At 41.0% G+C, this 17,099-nt stretch overlaps 1 protein-coding gene across 1 annotated transcript; it reads left to right on the plus strand.

Annotated features, from left to right (window-relative positions):
• Nucleotides 1-2,178: 2,178 nt before the first annotated feature.
• On the plus strand, nt 2,179-14,269 carry ntmt2 (N-terminal Xaa-Pro-Lys N-methyltransferase). The gene is made up of 4 exons (XM_084722332.1): nt 2,179-2,570; nt 8,566-8,738; nt 11,648-11,900; nt 12,808-14,269. Exons 1-4 carry the CDS (start codon nt 2,363-2,365, stop codon nt 13,068-13,070), a joined length of 897 nt encoding a protein of 298 aa, XP_084578458.1. The 5' UTR covers nt 2,179-2,362; the 3' UTR covers nt 13,071-14,269.
• The last annotated feature ends 2,830 nt before the right edge of the window (nt 14,270-17,099 follow it).

Here is a 17,099-nt window from a genome sequence, read left to right on the forward strand (position 1 = left end):
GGAACTAAAAGCAGCCACATGAATCTCCAAACTTCTGTAACTCATGCTGAGGTCAAAGGTTAAGATGTGAACCTAAAGATGTCTGAGTGGGCCACACATAGCTGCTGAGACTCAGAAGTGTAGAGTTGACATAACTGAAGCAAAGCTTCAACTTCCACAGGCTGGAAATATCAACATTTCTGAAAGAAAACAAAAATCAACTAGTTTGTAAAAGTGAAAGTTTCAAAATTCAGAATTATCATTGTGGTGAGAGTTGGAGCAAAGCATCCCTCTTTCTGCAAGATAAATCCCTGATGATCTTTGAAAAACCACAGTTATTTAACCAGAGCTGTGGTCACACCAAACTCAAGTCATGATGCATGTGATTACTTCAGACTAAATATAACAAAATCCAAAATCCCCCCAAAAAACCTTTCTGTTCAACTTTAAACTTTAACACAAATGACTTGATACTTCTTGGACTTCAGCCTTGTGACTTGGAATGATTTGAGATCCTCTTCAAGCCAAAACAAAATTATACGTTTGGATAAAAAAAATAAGAGTCTGCAGTGAATCGACTCTTCATTTTCTTGACAAATCAATCAATCTGTCAGCAGCCAACAGAGAAAGGTGTGTTTGTCAGTTCAGACAGCACATGAAACCTCAGAACCAAAACACAAAGTTTAGAAGTTGGTTTGGGCAGAGGTTTTTAGTAAAAGAAAAACGTTTTTCAGGTCAGACTCTATTTTGATGAATAAATAAACACAAATTTTTCTCCATAATCCTAAAAATGAATGAATAAATCACCCTACACAACAGATATTACATAGATTTTTTTTTTCTAGGTCACAATCAGAGGCATGTACGGCTCTTCTAATCCAACAGAATCACATCAGGACCATTCAACAAAAATGTGCACACTTCAAGAAATTGTCTATCTGGAGACTAACTTCATTGTAAACCCATCTGCATCAGGTGACGTGGAATAAAGACAGTCTGGAGGAGGTGGGTGGATGGAGTCAAAGAGACACTTTGATCCAAGAGGCTGCAGTTCATGTCCTATGTGAAACAAAAAATTCAACTTCATATGCATATTCATTTGCATATCAAGGTATGGAGGGTATTTATCATTATACAACACACAGTTGCACAACAAAACGGAAGTTGTAATCCTTTCATGCTACACACATACATATAAACATATACAGATAATTATGCCCAGAATATAACAGGATGAAATGTAAAATAAAACAATACAGTTGTTAATATACATACACAGCCAGCCAAAAAATTGTGAAGGTCATTTTTTGAATTTATGCCTGGGAAAATTTAACAGCAGCAGCAATGCATGAAAAAACTGACAGAAGACAGGACAGGTCTTGACCTGGGACATTCTTGGATTTGACTTGAAACTTGACTTTGGACCTTGGAATCTTTTTGCCGACCTCTGCACTTAACATACCACCACTTATATGGTCAGGTAGGTTGGCTACTGGTCGGGGCTTCGCTGAGATTATAAAACGATTATTGATGCATCTTGGTGCATCAAAATGTTGATCTTGTAATCCAGGGGGCGCCGGTCAGATTGTGTCCATCTGCAGCTGCTCAGATTCAGTCATCCAAACCAGTCCTGTACAGTTGGTTCATGCTTCAGGAACGTACAGCCTGGTCTTAAAAAGTGTTAGGTGATAATCAATATTTTAAACTTCTGATAATTGACTTTTCTGAATCGAATTGTAATCTTTTACAAGAGAATTGTGATGCATCCAAGAAAATGACCAGATAAGTCTGAATATTCTTGAAATATGGACAGTAATTATATAACATGATCAGTTTGGTGTGTGTACAAAGAGAATAAGATGACTTGGAGCCTACACTGTAGCATTGATCTCTGGTGTCTGAGGAGCTGTGGTACAAATCAAGAGCCAAGAATGTATACAAACATGAGAAGACGTTGCTAATTTTAGGAGCACACTATATAGCAGCAAGGCCTTGAGGTCGGATGCATGGACTCTCATGTCCTCCTGGAATTTGCAGTCTGAAGTTCAGTTGCCTTCGAGACTGCAGGCGTCTCCCTCCATACCACAGCCGCCCTCCCTTCCCCTCCCTTCCCCTCCCTCACTCCCTCCAAGTCAGTGTCCCTAGCAGGTGATCTGTAAATCTGGCGGGTCGTCCTCAGCACCGCCCCGTGAAAAAGATCTCTGCCGATCACTTGAGTGCTGGCAGAGACGTGTTGAACACTCAGCTAGACAGATATAGCAGCAGCTGGAGAAACAGTGTCCCAAACGGGCACCGTAACCGTTCAGCGTTACTCTCCTCTGCTCCTGCTCTATCGAACACCTTCAGGATAACTGCACAGCTCTGTGACGTGCTCCAAGGCCTCATGGACAACATGGAGATTTCACCCGAAGATGAGAATGGCAGCTCACCACCCAACCTTGAGTACAAGGGCGCTCATCAGGCCTTCAGGGAGCGCTGGAAGGAGACGGACGACACCATGTGTCGCCACAGCATGTCCTTCCATGTGCACCACACGCTGAGGAGCGACTTCTTCGCCAGCTACCTGTACCTGCTGGAGAAGATCCCTGTGGGTAAGAAGAAGGGCCACACACACACACACACACACACACACACACACACACACACACACACACACACACACACACACACACACACACCAGCCTCACTGTCAGGAGGTCAGCCTTTACAACCTTTACTTGACCTTTGACTCTATTAAGGATCTGGCAGAACTGAAGAAGCATGCTGGATTGGTTGAGATCAAATCACTTTACACCGCTGTTTTGTTTTTTTTTTTCAAAGAACCTCATCTGCAAGGATTTAAAATATTCTTCAATGCATTTGAAAGTGCATATTAAAAAAACTATTACTTACTAAAGTCTTATAAAGCATTTGTAGTTAATCTATTTATTGCAGTGATATGAAAGGAAAATAATGGCTGCCTAGAAGCGGGGACACTATGTTAAAAAAATCTAAAACACACGTGTCAGCAGCAGGGCTGCACAATTAATCACCATCACAATAAAATCACAATATGGCCAAGTGTAGAACCAGAACCAGATCACACTTTTTTGAAAATGGAAAAATGTGCGAGCAAACAGTATTATATGAGGTCTGGTAGTACTGCAGAGATCACCTGTCCTAAAAATCTTCATTAACATTTCCACTAATCCTATCACATATCACACTCGCAATTTCAGTCAAAATAATCAAAATATGACTTTTTTTTTACCAAACCATGCAGCCATAGGTTGATTATGATTTTATTATTTTGTGCACAAAGGATGAAATCTGCCCTGCAGCGGCTGAACTAACATATATGCAGGTAATGCAGCTGCATTAGGGCCTGCCATCACTCAGGACCCGTACGCACGAGCCTCTATAGCCTCTCTGGTTCCCTTCACACCCACGGGCCCCAAGTCCTTAAATTATCTGACACCACCATTTTAAAAGCGCATCAATTGTCCTTCTTCACATAAACAAAGACAATCACTCACTGTCACAGGTCTGTCACTGACCAAGTAAAGAATATTACAATAACACAAATTACCTTGTTAATGTGCAATAAGGTGCATGATTTCACTTTTCTCATCCTTGACTGCCATCAGGTTATACTGTGTATGACTGTGATGAGCAGGGCTCAGTTTGAAAATCTTGCACTGGGACCTGGTGCTGACTCATCACGCCGCTGCTATCTGGATATCTGCTGGCTACACAGGAAGTCCTGAAACGTCACCTAAATCATCATCAGATATTACAAATTTGTTTTACAGACACTCACATCAAAAGCTGTTGCTGGAGGTTTTATGATGCTTTGTCCTCTTGTTGAGTTCATCTGCCTTTGAATCATTTTGAATCAAGAGCGTGTGCATAGATGCATGTATGTTTTTAATGTAAATATCTAAATATATGTGAATTTATATGAGTTTTTGTTTGGTTTTCCTCCAGTAAGAAGCAGGTGCAACTGCATTAACATCATGACTCCTCTCATAAATGCAAGTGCTAAAAAAGACACTTAATAATTCTACTGAAAACCTCATATAAACTTGATGTTTCTGGAGTTTTCGATCCTTATCTCTAAGCTAAATATGTATCTATTCATGATTTACAGGACGGTGAAATGTGAAGACTTTATTGCATTGAACAACCATGTAACTTTTTGAAAAATAAAAAACAAAAAAACGCAAACTCTAAAAAGCTGAATTCAGTAAAACACAGCTTTGGCCATTTCAATACACTGGGGATTTTTTGCTGCTGCAGCTTTAACTGATTTGATATGACCAGTTATTTCTGGTGGCAAATGTTGGCAAACTTTAGACTGATAGATGGAGGCACTGACATGCAGAGAGGGCTGCATGTTAACGCCTGCATGCTACATTTATGACTGATTCATCATTGTTAGGAATTTAACTGCATCTTGTCACAGCTCATTGTAATGAAATGATGAATGAAATCATCAAAGTGAAAATACTTTGACAACAAAAAGCTAGAAGAACAGAAGCTCTATAATCTTACACTAAATATAATGCATCTTTTTATTTATTCTTACTGTGAGTTTCACCTAACATGTTCTCATTCTCAACTCATCAAACCCTGCAGCTTGGTCAGTGGGGTCAAACTACGACGCTGTGGGGAAGTTTGCACAGGCAGAGCTCAGAGGTCAAGTTAGTAATTATAAATGTGCAAAATAAAGTTTAAAAAAAAAAAAAAAAACTGCTTGATTAAAGGGACAGTTCACCCAAAAATCACAGGTACATGTTAGGGTTGGGCAGATGTACAATGCCATCATTCATCATGATGTCAGTCATCAAACACTGAGTCCTCTACAATCGTCTCCATTTTTAACATGTAGGAGAGAAAATAAAAAGAAGCTGCTGCTGCTGCTTGTGATTGTACAATGTCTCCATTTTGTTATGTCATGTTCAACCCCTGCCGGATTTTGGAGGCCTTTTGGGATTGTTGCAGCTAAAATGCCTGATTTCACAACAGCTGTTCTAAAAAATTGAGATGCTGCGATCCTTTAATCCATTTTTACAAAGAAATTACATGACTAAGAGAAACAGGGAATAAAATCACACCCTGTCCTGTAACTATACCAAAAATGCTCAAAATCACAAAAATATTAAAAATCTTCTTTATTTGTGAATGGAGACATTTGAGAGAAAAAAAAAAAAGTGAATAATAAAACATTTAGTCGAGACATACATGTATGAGGTTTGTGTGGGGGACTACTGTGATTGGTGGAACTTGCGGGAAGCTATGACGATTGGTCAAATTTGCAGAAAAGTTTGGACACAATTGCAAGGTTGCACGGAATTCACAGGGATTGGTTGAATTTGTGTGAACTGTTGAGATCTGTTGCAACATCGCAGCTTCCTGGATGGACTGCTTATTAAACACGAATAAATTAAAGACGTGGTGCCGAGAAGAAAACACTTCTAGATGCAGCAATGATATCATTTTCGTATCAAAGTTTGTAGAAGGCAACTGGACTTGATAGAGTTCTTGAAGACGTTTCGCCTCTCATCCAAGAGGATGAAACGTCTTCAAGAGCGTCTAATGAGCAAGTCCAGTTGCCTACTACAAACTTTGATACGAATACCATGACCTGGATGAATGAGAACATTCACAGCCAATGATATCATTGTCCATCACGATGTTTCACTGTGGACATCCCTCATCCCTGCTACATATTTTTCCTCTTACCTGTAGAGCTATTTGTCCAGATAGTTTTGCTGTGAGCTGCAGAGTTTTGTTTTTCTTTTTGATTTTAGATGAGCCGAAGTCAAAGTCTTAGGTTCTGAAATAAACTTGAAAAAGTTTTTCTGGCCTATAATCTTTAGTTGAGATAATTTGCTTTTCTTCTTTAGATAAACTTGAATCTTTGAGTTTAAGACACTCAAAAAAATGTACTTCAACATCTGGTCACGTTGAGCTGTGAACCTTATTTGTCATTATTTTGGTAATGAATCAAAAATATTAAAATTTCACTTTCACTTAAATGAAGTTACTCTACTATAATTTTTTAAAATACAGTTTCTAAAATTTCAAAACTCATCTCAACTAAAGATCAGTAGTTGGTAAAACATTTTCAAAACTTAAGAATTTGAGTTGGGCTGAAAACTCGTATTGCAGCCTGTTGTCTTGAACTTTTTTTGACAGTGCTCTTCCTCTGTACGGGGACATGGTCACTCTTTATTCTACATCATCTGACTCTGACAGCACATCACAACATAACATGAGACAGGAGCATCCAGAAATGACACCAGAGGGGTATCTACTGTGTCATACTTTGAAATAAAGGGACAAATATCACAAAAGAAATCCATTTTTGACAACAGAAGCCAGTCACGTTGACAGTAGCTACTCCTCGTTGTAGAACCCGATCCTCTCCGGGGTGTGCACTCGTCCATCATGAGAGGACAAGCTGCAGAAACTGGAGATCCTGACCTGTTGGTCATTCTGGCTCAAAGACGCCTTATTTTCTTACCACTAACTTGATACAAGGCCCATTAATGGCCTGGCATGTCAAGCATGAAAGCACTAACTCATGTCAGTCGCTACTAAACATGACACTCACAGGGATTATTTACAGCTTTAAATGGACTGAATGAGATATATTTTGTCTTTTTTATGTCTTAATACAGTAGATGCCAAGTTAAAGAAGTGAACTTAAAATAAATTTACTGTACCCTGGTTGGAAGAGCATCACTGGGTCTAAATTTAGACATGAGACATCGGAAATAAACATTAATCTTCTGACCCGTTCACTTGTTTAATCATAAGTCTTATTCTGTTACACCGAAGGTCAAAGGTCAGCGTCTAATGAGCTGGTCCACTCTGAAGGTGTGACATAGAAGAATATGGTGGCCCTGGAGTGACACTTCTTTGGCAGAGGAGGACGTTGTCACGCTGTCTCCCCCCGTCTTCTTGCTCGATGTTTCTATACTTAACCTTCCTTTGAAAGCCTTCCTGAGGAGTCACATGACACGTGTCCGCCAGCTTTATTGGCTCCAATCAAACCTGAGGCCACGACAAAACCCTCAAACATTTCATGACCAAGTCGGCACTCGTCAGGAGAGTCATGACATGAATTGTCATGTTTCTACACCTTGTTGTTAGTGTGGTTTCCAGGTGCTGGACGCTTCAGTCCCGTTCTTGGCTCTCTGCCTCGTCCTGATGTTCCCAGCACTGAGGAGGGAGTCCAGCCCCCCTCTTAATGTTTCACTGTGGTGTCATGAATCCTGCCACTGGACATCCTTCACACAAGTGGACAGACGTTCGCCCATGACCCCCCCGCCTCCAGGAACATGTCACCTAAGCCTTCGGAAATGTTGCGTTCATTCTGCGGGATTTGTTTCAGCTCAGCAGAACTGAGGCAGCGAGAGGTTGGGATAGTTTAAGAAGTCTGGTGTTAAGTTTCTTAATGTCACAGTATGTCACTGACATTGTCTTGAAAAGAAGTGTTGTAGCGTGACACATAATTTAACACTTTCAAAACAACCATAAACAGCGGTGGTTTTGGCTACAGAAGAGTCCTCTGGGGTTCACAGTTTCTCAGTAATACTAACTTCTTGCTAATTGGTGACCAGAAAACTTGTAAATGTTTAAGATTGGAGATGAATCAAGCAGTGTGTTGTCTCATGTAACAGCTGAGCAGCGCAGCAGGTCCTTATTTATAGTCTTCTGGTAATCAAATTATCATTCTACATTTCCTTTGAGATTGTAAACAGCGTTCTTCTCCACACAGACAAGTCCAGTGTCATGTTGGAGCTATTGTTGGAAATAACCAGAGTCACAAACGTGACGACTTCAGACTCGACAAAATCAAAAAAGACGTGGACTTTGATTACTCTTGATGAGGGCTGAACAATTCATCAGATTTTTTATCGAAATGGCAATATGGCCTACTGCAATTCTCAAATCACAGGATTTGCAGTATTTGTTAGAGGTGAAATGTGTGTAAAAATACCATTTTAAATTAAATATTGTGGTGCTGCAGAAGTGTCCTAGATGGTTCTACATAGTTTCACTCTAAACAAACTGTTCTGTTCTGCTGCTTGTTGCACCTTCGTTGCCACGTTGTGTCGAACTCCACATTTCTCTTCTGATGTTTACATCTATCTTTATTGCCCATGTACTGTGTCACATCACAGTTGTAATATCAGAGAGATGACTTAAAATTTCAAGGCAACCAACCGCAATATATTTTGAGTTTTGAGCCTGAATCAAACTTTTAAGTTTTAAAAAGTTTTGCACACGTATAGTTGAGATAATTTACTTTGGATAAACTTGAATCTTTGCCTTGAATTTTTCAGTTTTCTTTTTTTTTCGTTTTTGCAGTGAAGGGGTCTCAGTCCCGCCTTTCAATCTGGCACTGACACTGAAACACTGCTCTTTAAAGTTATCCAACCAGTAATGACCAATATTACAAATCTGTCTGTCAAGCTTTTTTTATCAGTAAGTTGTAGATTAAATGTACCAGTTTATTTGAACTGTTCTCTCGAATACGACCCCGTCCTGAGTCCTGTGTCTGCTCTCTTTCTGTCCGTCTGTGTGTCCTCACAGTGAAGCTGTTCCCATACACCTGTGAGTACATCAAAGGAGAAAAACAGTTCTACTACAGAGCCCAGAAGTTCTACGAGGATGTCTCTGCCTCGGAGGAGGGCATGCTGGGAGATTTTGTGGAAATAGGCAACGTTGATCTGGAAGGATCCCGGCAGTTTCTGAAGAGGTTTGTGGTGAGTCACTAAATATTAACCCCGCTTTCAAGTCCATAACAGATCAGAGAAGCTGTGCATCCTTTACAGTGACTACTGTACACGAGTATATCGATTTACACTGCTGCAGAATATATGTGTCAGAATCTATTTTGGGCGAGACAGACATCATCATCCCGACTGAACAAAAAGAATCCGTCTTATTTCACGTGGGAGGAGACCTCAGTGCAGTTTCTAATAGTAGCACAGAAATGATGCCAGTCCCATAAACACCCATACAGAACCAGCTGAGCCAACAGCTGTTAATCACTTTGTACTGTGGTCACTTTTTACAAGCACCCATTTGTTTACAGTGAAGAAGGAGGAGAGATTTCTGAGTCTTTGCTGTTGAAAAAAAGTGTCATAAATTTCAAGGTGGTGTTTAATTGATGGTGATGCATCTTAAAGGAAACGTTTGACATTTTCTGCATCCAGCTTCTGGTCTTGGCCAAGAAATTTCCTGGAACATAACACCTCGTAAAACAGGGAATTGTTATTTTTGCGTCTCAGTTTTTGTGGGGAATACTCAAACGAGCTAAAGTGTTAATTAGTGAGCTTTAAAGTTGTTGTTAGGCAGGTTACCTTTGGACAGAGCCAGGTATGTTTTGCTGTTTCGCACCGTTTCAAGAACATCGGATTCACTCCTGCCTCTATTGTGCATCAAAGTCGTGTTTACACATCGTCGAAGAAATGGACGGTTCTGCTGTTCAGATGCAGCTGAGACGCGAGCCTGCATGGAGCAGGGGAAAAAATGTGAAAAACTGCCATAAATCAGGAGGATTGTAACCCAGGAGGAAACCAGGAGAGAGAAATGAAAAACTGGAGTCTCCGAGAAAATTTTGAGGGTTGGCAAATACGTTAACGGACTAATTGGACCCCATACATCCAGCCCCCTGTTTCCAAGCTTTGTTCTAACTTAAACTGGTCTGTTGATGGATGTATAGACATCAGAAACATTATCAATCTTCTAATTTAACTCTCTGCAAGACAATAAACATATGTCCCAAAATTCTGACCTTTCCTTTAAAATATGACGTCATCTTCTGTATTTTTATTAACCTTATAACTTATTACAGTGTAAACATTTTCTTTATGTATGCACACATGCATCTTTGTGTATGTCAGTGTGGACTGGAGGGTTTTTTTAGATGCTGGGAGAGTCCAAGTGCTAATTCTGGGGAATTGGTTTGGCCCAGAGACGGGGTTATTTAGAGGATCAGTTTTACAGGAGCTCTAATTATAAACTGCTAAGACTGGATGCTTTAAAGCAACTGCACACGGCTAAGTGGCTACTTTTGCACTGGTGCTAATGTAAACACAACAAGCCCTGATTTAACAGCTCAGTTGTTCTGCAGAGTTCATTATGACTGGCTGATACAATACAGACAGTAAATGACTGATACGTTGAATGTCAGTCTTCTATTCTCAGCAGCACTGAGCAAACTGTCTGCCATGACTCCATGATGGGTTACACTGTGCTGTTTGCTTTCTTACAGCAAATTAGTGCAATTTAGTGCTTCCCCATGTTTCCCTGCTGCAACACACCTGAGTCAAATGACCAGGTTGTTATCAGGCTTATGCAGAGGCTTGACATCAACAGGTTTTTGGCGATGCTTGGATGTGCATGGCTCCATGTAAACTATTAGTGGAATGTTTCAGTAGCCATGTAAATTGCTTAGAATATTGTCTTTTTTGGAATTAAAAAAATGATTATTTTAAAGTGAATCATTAGCAAACAACTTATTCTGTAGTTTAGGTATGAGGACGTGTTGGTGGTCATGTGGTGCTTGAATATATTAGTGCAACATTGAAAAAAACTAAAGTAAGGTCTGGGTTGAAAAACAGCAAACCTTTCCTTTAATTAATCCTCACTTCCATGTGCCACGGTGTTACAGCTCACAATCCCAATGACGTGATCCTCTGAAATGTTACACCACGTTACATAATCAAGTTCCGAAGCTCTCTGTTTCGTAACACCTTATACTTTGGTGGTACATGTGTCTGTAGAGGAATGTGAGACTGAGAACCTTAAATAATTGCAACAACCAAAGTGCAGATACTCTGGGCCTCTTCTTCTTCTGCTTATTTCAGTTTAGAGTGTTTGCTTTTGTTTTGTGCATCTAATGTCCAGAAATTCAGCTTAAACTCCTCATTTTAATGCACAGTCCCTAAATGATGGATTGAAAACATCCAAAGCATTCTCTTTCTTCCACCAACATGCACTCAGCTCCACATCGTCCTCATCCACCATCTCCTCCCTGGCTGTGAACAGCTCCTATTTAAATCTGACATCTCCATTAAAAACAAGTGTGGTAGGAAAAGATTTAGAACACATCCAGATTAAACTGAGCTACATGCACACGGAGCAATATGGCAGTAATTCACTGAAACCAGGAAGCCTCCTGTAACAAGCTCAGAGCTCCTCGGGGCCCCATCTTTCATACAATCACACACTGGGGCCCCTGATGCGGAGGGGTTGGAGTGAGGTCAGAATACCAAATGAAAAGGAAGAAAAACCAGCATGATTCAAGTGAGGTGACTTTCTGTTCCCTCGTGGTAAAGTTCATAGTTTGGTTGCCCTGAGGAACTGAGGTCGACCTGTTTTGTGCTGTCGGAGCGTTTGAGGTGCAGAGGCCTGACATCTGGAAACACAGAAAATAAAGAATAGACTCCTCTTTGACTTATAGGAATGGTAATAACATGCTGCAGGCAAAATGACATTTTGTTTTCTGTGAAACATAAATCCAGCTCTTCTTTTTATGGTTACCTCAGTTTTATTACAAACAATCTTCAATTGGGGTATTATACTGACTTTATCCTTTAATTATACCTCTACATGATTTAGAATTTTGCTATGATAATAAATAACCTGTCCTGTCTTTCACCCACAGGGTCCTGGAAAGGCCGGGACACACTGCGCCCTGGACTGTGGCTCCGGGATCGGCCGCGTCACCAAAGGTGTCCTCCTTCCCGTGTTTGAGAAATTGGAGATGGCGGACATGATGGAGCACTTCCTGCTACACGCGCACGAGGAGTACCTCGGTGATGATGCTGACCGCATCGAGACCTACTACTGCTACAACCTGCAGGAGTTCACGCCGCCAAAAAACAAGTACGACGTCATCTGGATGCAGTGGGTGGCATGTAAGTATGGGAATCATACCATTATACCTTCCAGACATTTTACTGGGGTATACAGCATAATGGCGGCATTGAACTTTTGTTAAATGGCACAGCTCAATTGTACTCCACTGTACTGTAGTACTCCCTTAACATACTCGGAGCTGCTTGTCATGGCGACACTATTCTCACAGGAGCTCTGCTTCAGTCTTGAGGAGCTGCAGTTTTATTCACTGATAAACTCAAAGCTAAACTGTACATTTACTGCCAGGCCGACAATTTCACTGTTCAGCTTTTACTCGGCTCACTTTGAGCCACCATTGACAGTAATTAGTCTACAACTTGCCCTCTCTCAAGCTCCTTTTTACACACTCACAATGATACGCTGCTCTGACCAGTGTTGGCTGGCTTACCAATCCAAAATACTCCCAAAATGGGCAGAAGCATTTTTCTCTCAGACGCCATGTTTTTCAGCTCAGCTCAGCTCAGCTCAGCTGCGATGCCCTGCAGCCACTGACGAATCTGTACAAGTATTGACATCAGAGCATCGCTGCTCCAGATTTGAAAAGTCAAATGTCACATGTTTTGCCGCACTGATTGGCTGTAGGTCTATCCATTTGCTTCCAACAGGCAGGGCTGATCAAATATAAACCAAGATTCTGTTAGTTCATTGCGGACTTCTCACTTCTCACTTAAATGTTTTCAGGAACATATTTTAGTGACTGTTTACCTGTAATACAAGAAAGATTGTGTCAAGGCAGCAGACCAAACACTGCCACATCACATGTTTCGTTGTCTGGTGATGCTAAGCCAGTTGACTCCATCTACCTCAGCAAGTCAGTCAGATAACTGATGGAAGCAGGAACAGATATCTCAGCTGTGGTTGCCTGTTTTTTTCTCTCCTTATTCATTTTCTGTCTCTTTTCCTCAGGCCACTTAACAGACAAGGACCTGATGAACTTCCTGTTTCGCTGTAAGAAGAGCCTGCGTCCAAACGGAGTCATCATAATCAAAGACAATATGGCGCGGCAGGGCTGCAAGCTGGACCCCATCGACAGCAGCATCAGCCGCCACCTGGACATCATGAAGACCATCATCATGAAGGCCGGCCTGGAGATCCTGGATGTTGAGAGGCAGGAAGGCTTCCCTGAGATCATCATGCCTGTCTGGATGATCGCCATGAAAGAGAAGTGACATTATTGCTGTAAAAAAAGATTCAATTAGACAAAAACTTAGAGGATAATCCAACCTAAAGCCAAATCCACATGTTATTCCACTTTTGTTTAAGTAAGATTTGTGTTCAAGTTTCTGAAAACTACAACAACGCAGCAAGAAATCTTCACAATGTCATCAAGAGATAAATCCTGAGGTGGCGGTGTGGATGGCATGACGGCACCCAGGGTGATTTTATGGAGACAGGAGTTCTTTTTATGCTCAAGCACAGAAATGAAATAAAGCTTTTACATGAACTCTAAACTTGTACAGAAGCACTCTGTACATCCACAGGGCCGGTCTGTAATTTATGGTCAGCTGACCACCTCCGGGGTTTGTGTCTTGATGACATCAAAGATCGACCCTCAGCTCTCTGTAGTGGAACTGTGGGAGACGCTTGTTCCTGTCTGAACCTCCAGGATCATTGGAATAACATGTGGAGTCAGTTTTAGTTTTCTCCTCTGAGTGAATGATTTGTGTCAGTTTTTGACTAAATCCAACATGTTACAGCACAAGTACAACAATAATGTGTCATGTTAGTTTTGTTTAAAAACTATTGCTTTATGTTTTTGAATGCGATTAACATGCAATCTGTATCTGGATAATGCTGGATGAAGACATCTGATCACAGTTCTTTACATTTATGTATAGGTATTAACAAGCATTTCTATGGTCTTGATTCTGCCTGCATTGTGATCAGATATCAATTGGCAAGTTAAGTTGTGTTTCCACCCAACGTACCCAGAATTTTAGTCCCAGGAACCAATTGTCAAGGACCTAAAAGGGTCCTGAAGCCTGTTGTCGTCTGCATCTCTGCCTCAAAGATTAGGCAAACTAGTCCACTGACATCGCTGACAAGACATCATTTGTCCATTTGTCATATTCCTTCTTCTGTAATTCCATACTGATGTGTTGAAGAAACAAACAACAAACTGTGGCTGCAGATCTGCTCTGAAATATTCAGCGCTGCAAGCCCCGCCCCCAAAAGTTCCTGTAATTTTGGAGAGTGCCACCCTCCAAACGGGGGCTGCTCAAACAGATAGTGGAGGTGTGGTTAATAGTCATCACCATGGCAACCACATTGGTCAATGTAATCAGCACAGAGAGAGCAATAGCATGGATATTAGCATGGATAGCGATAGCAGTCATGCTAACATAACTTTTCAGGTGGAGGCTTTCTCCACCTGTTTGACACTGAGACAGCAGAGCAGACACACCCCTAGTGTCTCATTTCCTCATGATTTTGAGATCTAATTTTATATACTTGGTGATTTTTTGTAATCTTTCAAATTTGTCTGGGTGGTTAATTATTATTATTTGTCAGAAAATATCTGGTTGTTTTCACACTTGACCACCACCAGATCGGGTGTGGCTGATCTGATTTTCCTGTTGCACAGCTGCGTGCATTTACACCTGCACTAACGTGTGTTTTTCCTGATCCAGAGACGATACCCAGCTACAGATCGCATGTTAATATCAGTTGGAGATGTCATCTTCATGTCACCTTTCAGTACAGCATGTAGTTCACTGTTTACTTTTTATTGCAGTATAGATGATGTTCATTCAGTGCAATTAGTTCAGGTTGGTCAGGTGTAAATATTAATTAGTTTTTATGTAAGTATGTGTTTTATACTTTTGCTTGTAATATTGCACATAAAATAGACATGTCATTTTTATATTGATCTCTTCTGTGCAATTATCTCTGTGTAGTGCTTCAGTTTAGACTTAAATTCAACTTTCCAGATTGGCATCAACACATTTTAGTGCATCTTACTGTATATTTGCTTAAATTCAGCTGAAGAGGTTTGGCTGCATTGTACTTTAAAATAAAAAGAAAGAAACATATGGATGTAGTTTTATGATTTTTGACTGCTCTTTTCATACATAATGTTTTTCATCCTGTATTCCAAACAAAGACTAACAGGATTAGAGATGAGTAATCACTGTTCGCTATTATAATCAGGACTGGAACATAAACGCTGAACAATTTTCTCTAAATATTCCTACAGTACCGCCCGTCCACACCCCTGACAGTGACCGCGCTGCAATCTTCTAGAGTGGGCTCAAAACTCACGAGATAATTGAGATCCTCTCAAATCGTTATGGTAATTCTCCTAAGTATTATTACTGTTATTATTTTTTCAGACCAACAGTAGAAGCAGCACATTGTTTTGGACTAATGGCTTTCAGCTGGGCCCCTGAGGTGGATGGTGGGCTTGATTATTTCCTGGTTTTGACAGACAGTGCTTGCTTTCATATCTGCCCTGGCTTCATTTCAAGCCTGTCAGATGTTGTCTGCCTAAAACACATCCAGGAGTCGCCTCAAATATTCGGCGTTTGCGTGCGTAAGCGCTCGACGGGAGCGGTGCGGAGTTGTTTCTCCCCGAGCTCTTTATGAAAGGACAGTTTGTCAATGAGCAGACTGGCACTGAGAAAGTACAAAATCATCAAAGTGTTGAAGGCGCGATGGCGTGAGATGATCTCCGCACCGTGTTTCTCGCGTCAGAATGACCCTTTTGAGACGAGAATACACCAAACACATTTTCCACATCCCGTATGAATTAAAGATCAAAATGCCCCAAAGTTAAACTTGGGTAGGTATTTTTTTTCTCTCCCCCTGCAAATAGCAGCCAAATGTGCTGTCACCTTTTCAGGAGTGGTTAGCGTCGCTGACAGTCAAGCCTATCATTTCTAATACTCCTCAATGTCTTCTGCAGCCGCTCGGCAGCAGTTTGAATACATTAGTTGGAGTAACACTAATTTGTCCAGTCACGTCAGCAGAGAGAGCTTTGGGCCTGATTCCAAACAGAGTATATCTCAGACAGCTCGCAAAGACACGAGGAGGACAGAGCGCGCAGAGGGATGCCATGACCAACACCTCAACGTGCGAAAACACTGCCAGGATCAGCTCAACTTAAAGCTAGATTTCTAACTATAGAAGAAATGTTGGCTTACTTGGACTCCCCAGACCCATCTCACATTCTGTGTACGTCAATAACCATCGCCAACTCATGATTTTAAAACGATGGCGCCTATACCGATGTTTTGTGAGGGAGAACAGCTCAAACTTCAGCTCAAACATTTTGAAAAGCCAAGAATATTAATTCTTCCAAAGGTAACTACAAACAACAAGTAGTGTCACAACTGCCTCAGGGGAAGATCTACTCAGATCATTTTGTGTGCGATATATCGCAGAGCCCAGCCACTGCAGATACTTTTCAACATTCAGAACATTAAATCTGCTGTATGGTCACTTTATGAGCAGTATGTTTTATTCATTATCTAACCTCAAAGAAGAAATAATAATTACTGAAATAATAAATTGAAAAGAAGTACCCCACAGTTTATTGAAATTAGCCAGTTAACAGCAAATTCTCCACGACTGCAGCAGAACACACTGTTAGATAAGATAGAAGAAGTGTTGTTTTTGGCTATGAAAAAAGCAAGTTTGTGTTTATTTAAAATACTATAATAATATTGTAGCAAAAATTGGGGGAAAAAATGTAATTTGTTTGGTAATTGGTAATTTTGTGTATCAGAGATTACAGAGTGTTGTGTCTCATTGAGGAACACTTTACAGCTTAATACTTGGACCATCATTCTGAACAGGTTATCTCTTAACCCTGTGTCATCACTGGACCAACTCTATCAAGCCCCATTCCAAGTAAACTTGCTAAAAAAAAAAGTTATGTTGTTGTTTTCCTAATGTGGGGTGTAATGAACCCTGCAGCCTCTAGGAGGTGCTGACAGCACTTTAGCCTTCTGTTCTTCAGTCTTTCAGTCTTGTTGTAAAAACGCAGTGGTCACACAAGCTTCCACCCTCACGTGAAGACAGTAAACACCCCCAGGAAGCAGCAGAGGGGTCAGAGCCACCAGAGGAGCTTTCATCCCGAACAGACCGAGTCTTTGTGGAATCTGCAGAGGAGAGAAACCTCAGCGAGTCTCTGGAGCCGGGATGGTTTCATCGAGACAGAGAGAGGAGGAAGCCGAACCTCCATTCCCTGGGAGAAT

This window comes from Lutjanus erythropterus, chromosome 7, assembly GCF_056507025.1.
Source record: "Lutjanus erythropterus isolate fLutEry1 chromosome 7, fLutEry1.hap2, whole genome shotgun sequence".
NCBI lineage: Eukaryota > Metazoa > Chordata > Actinopteri > Lutjaniformes > Lutjanidae > Lutjanus > Lutjanus erythropterus.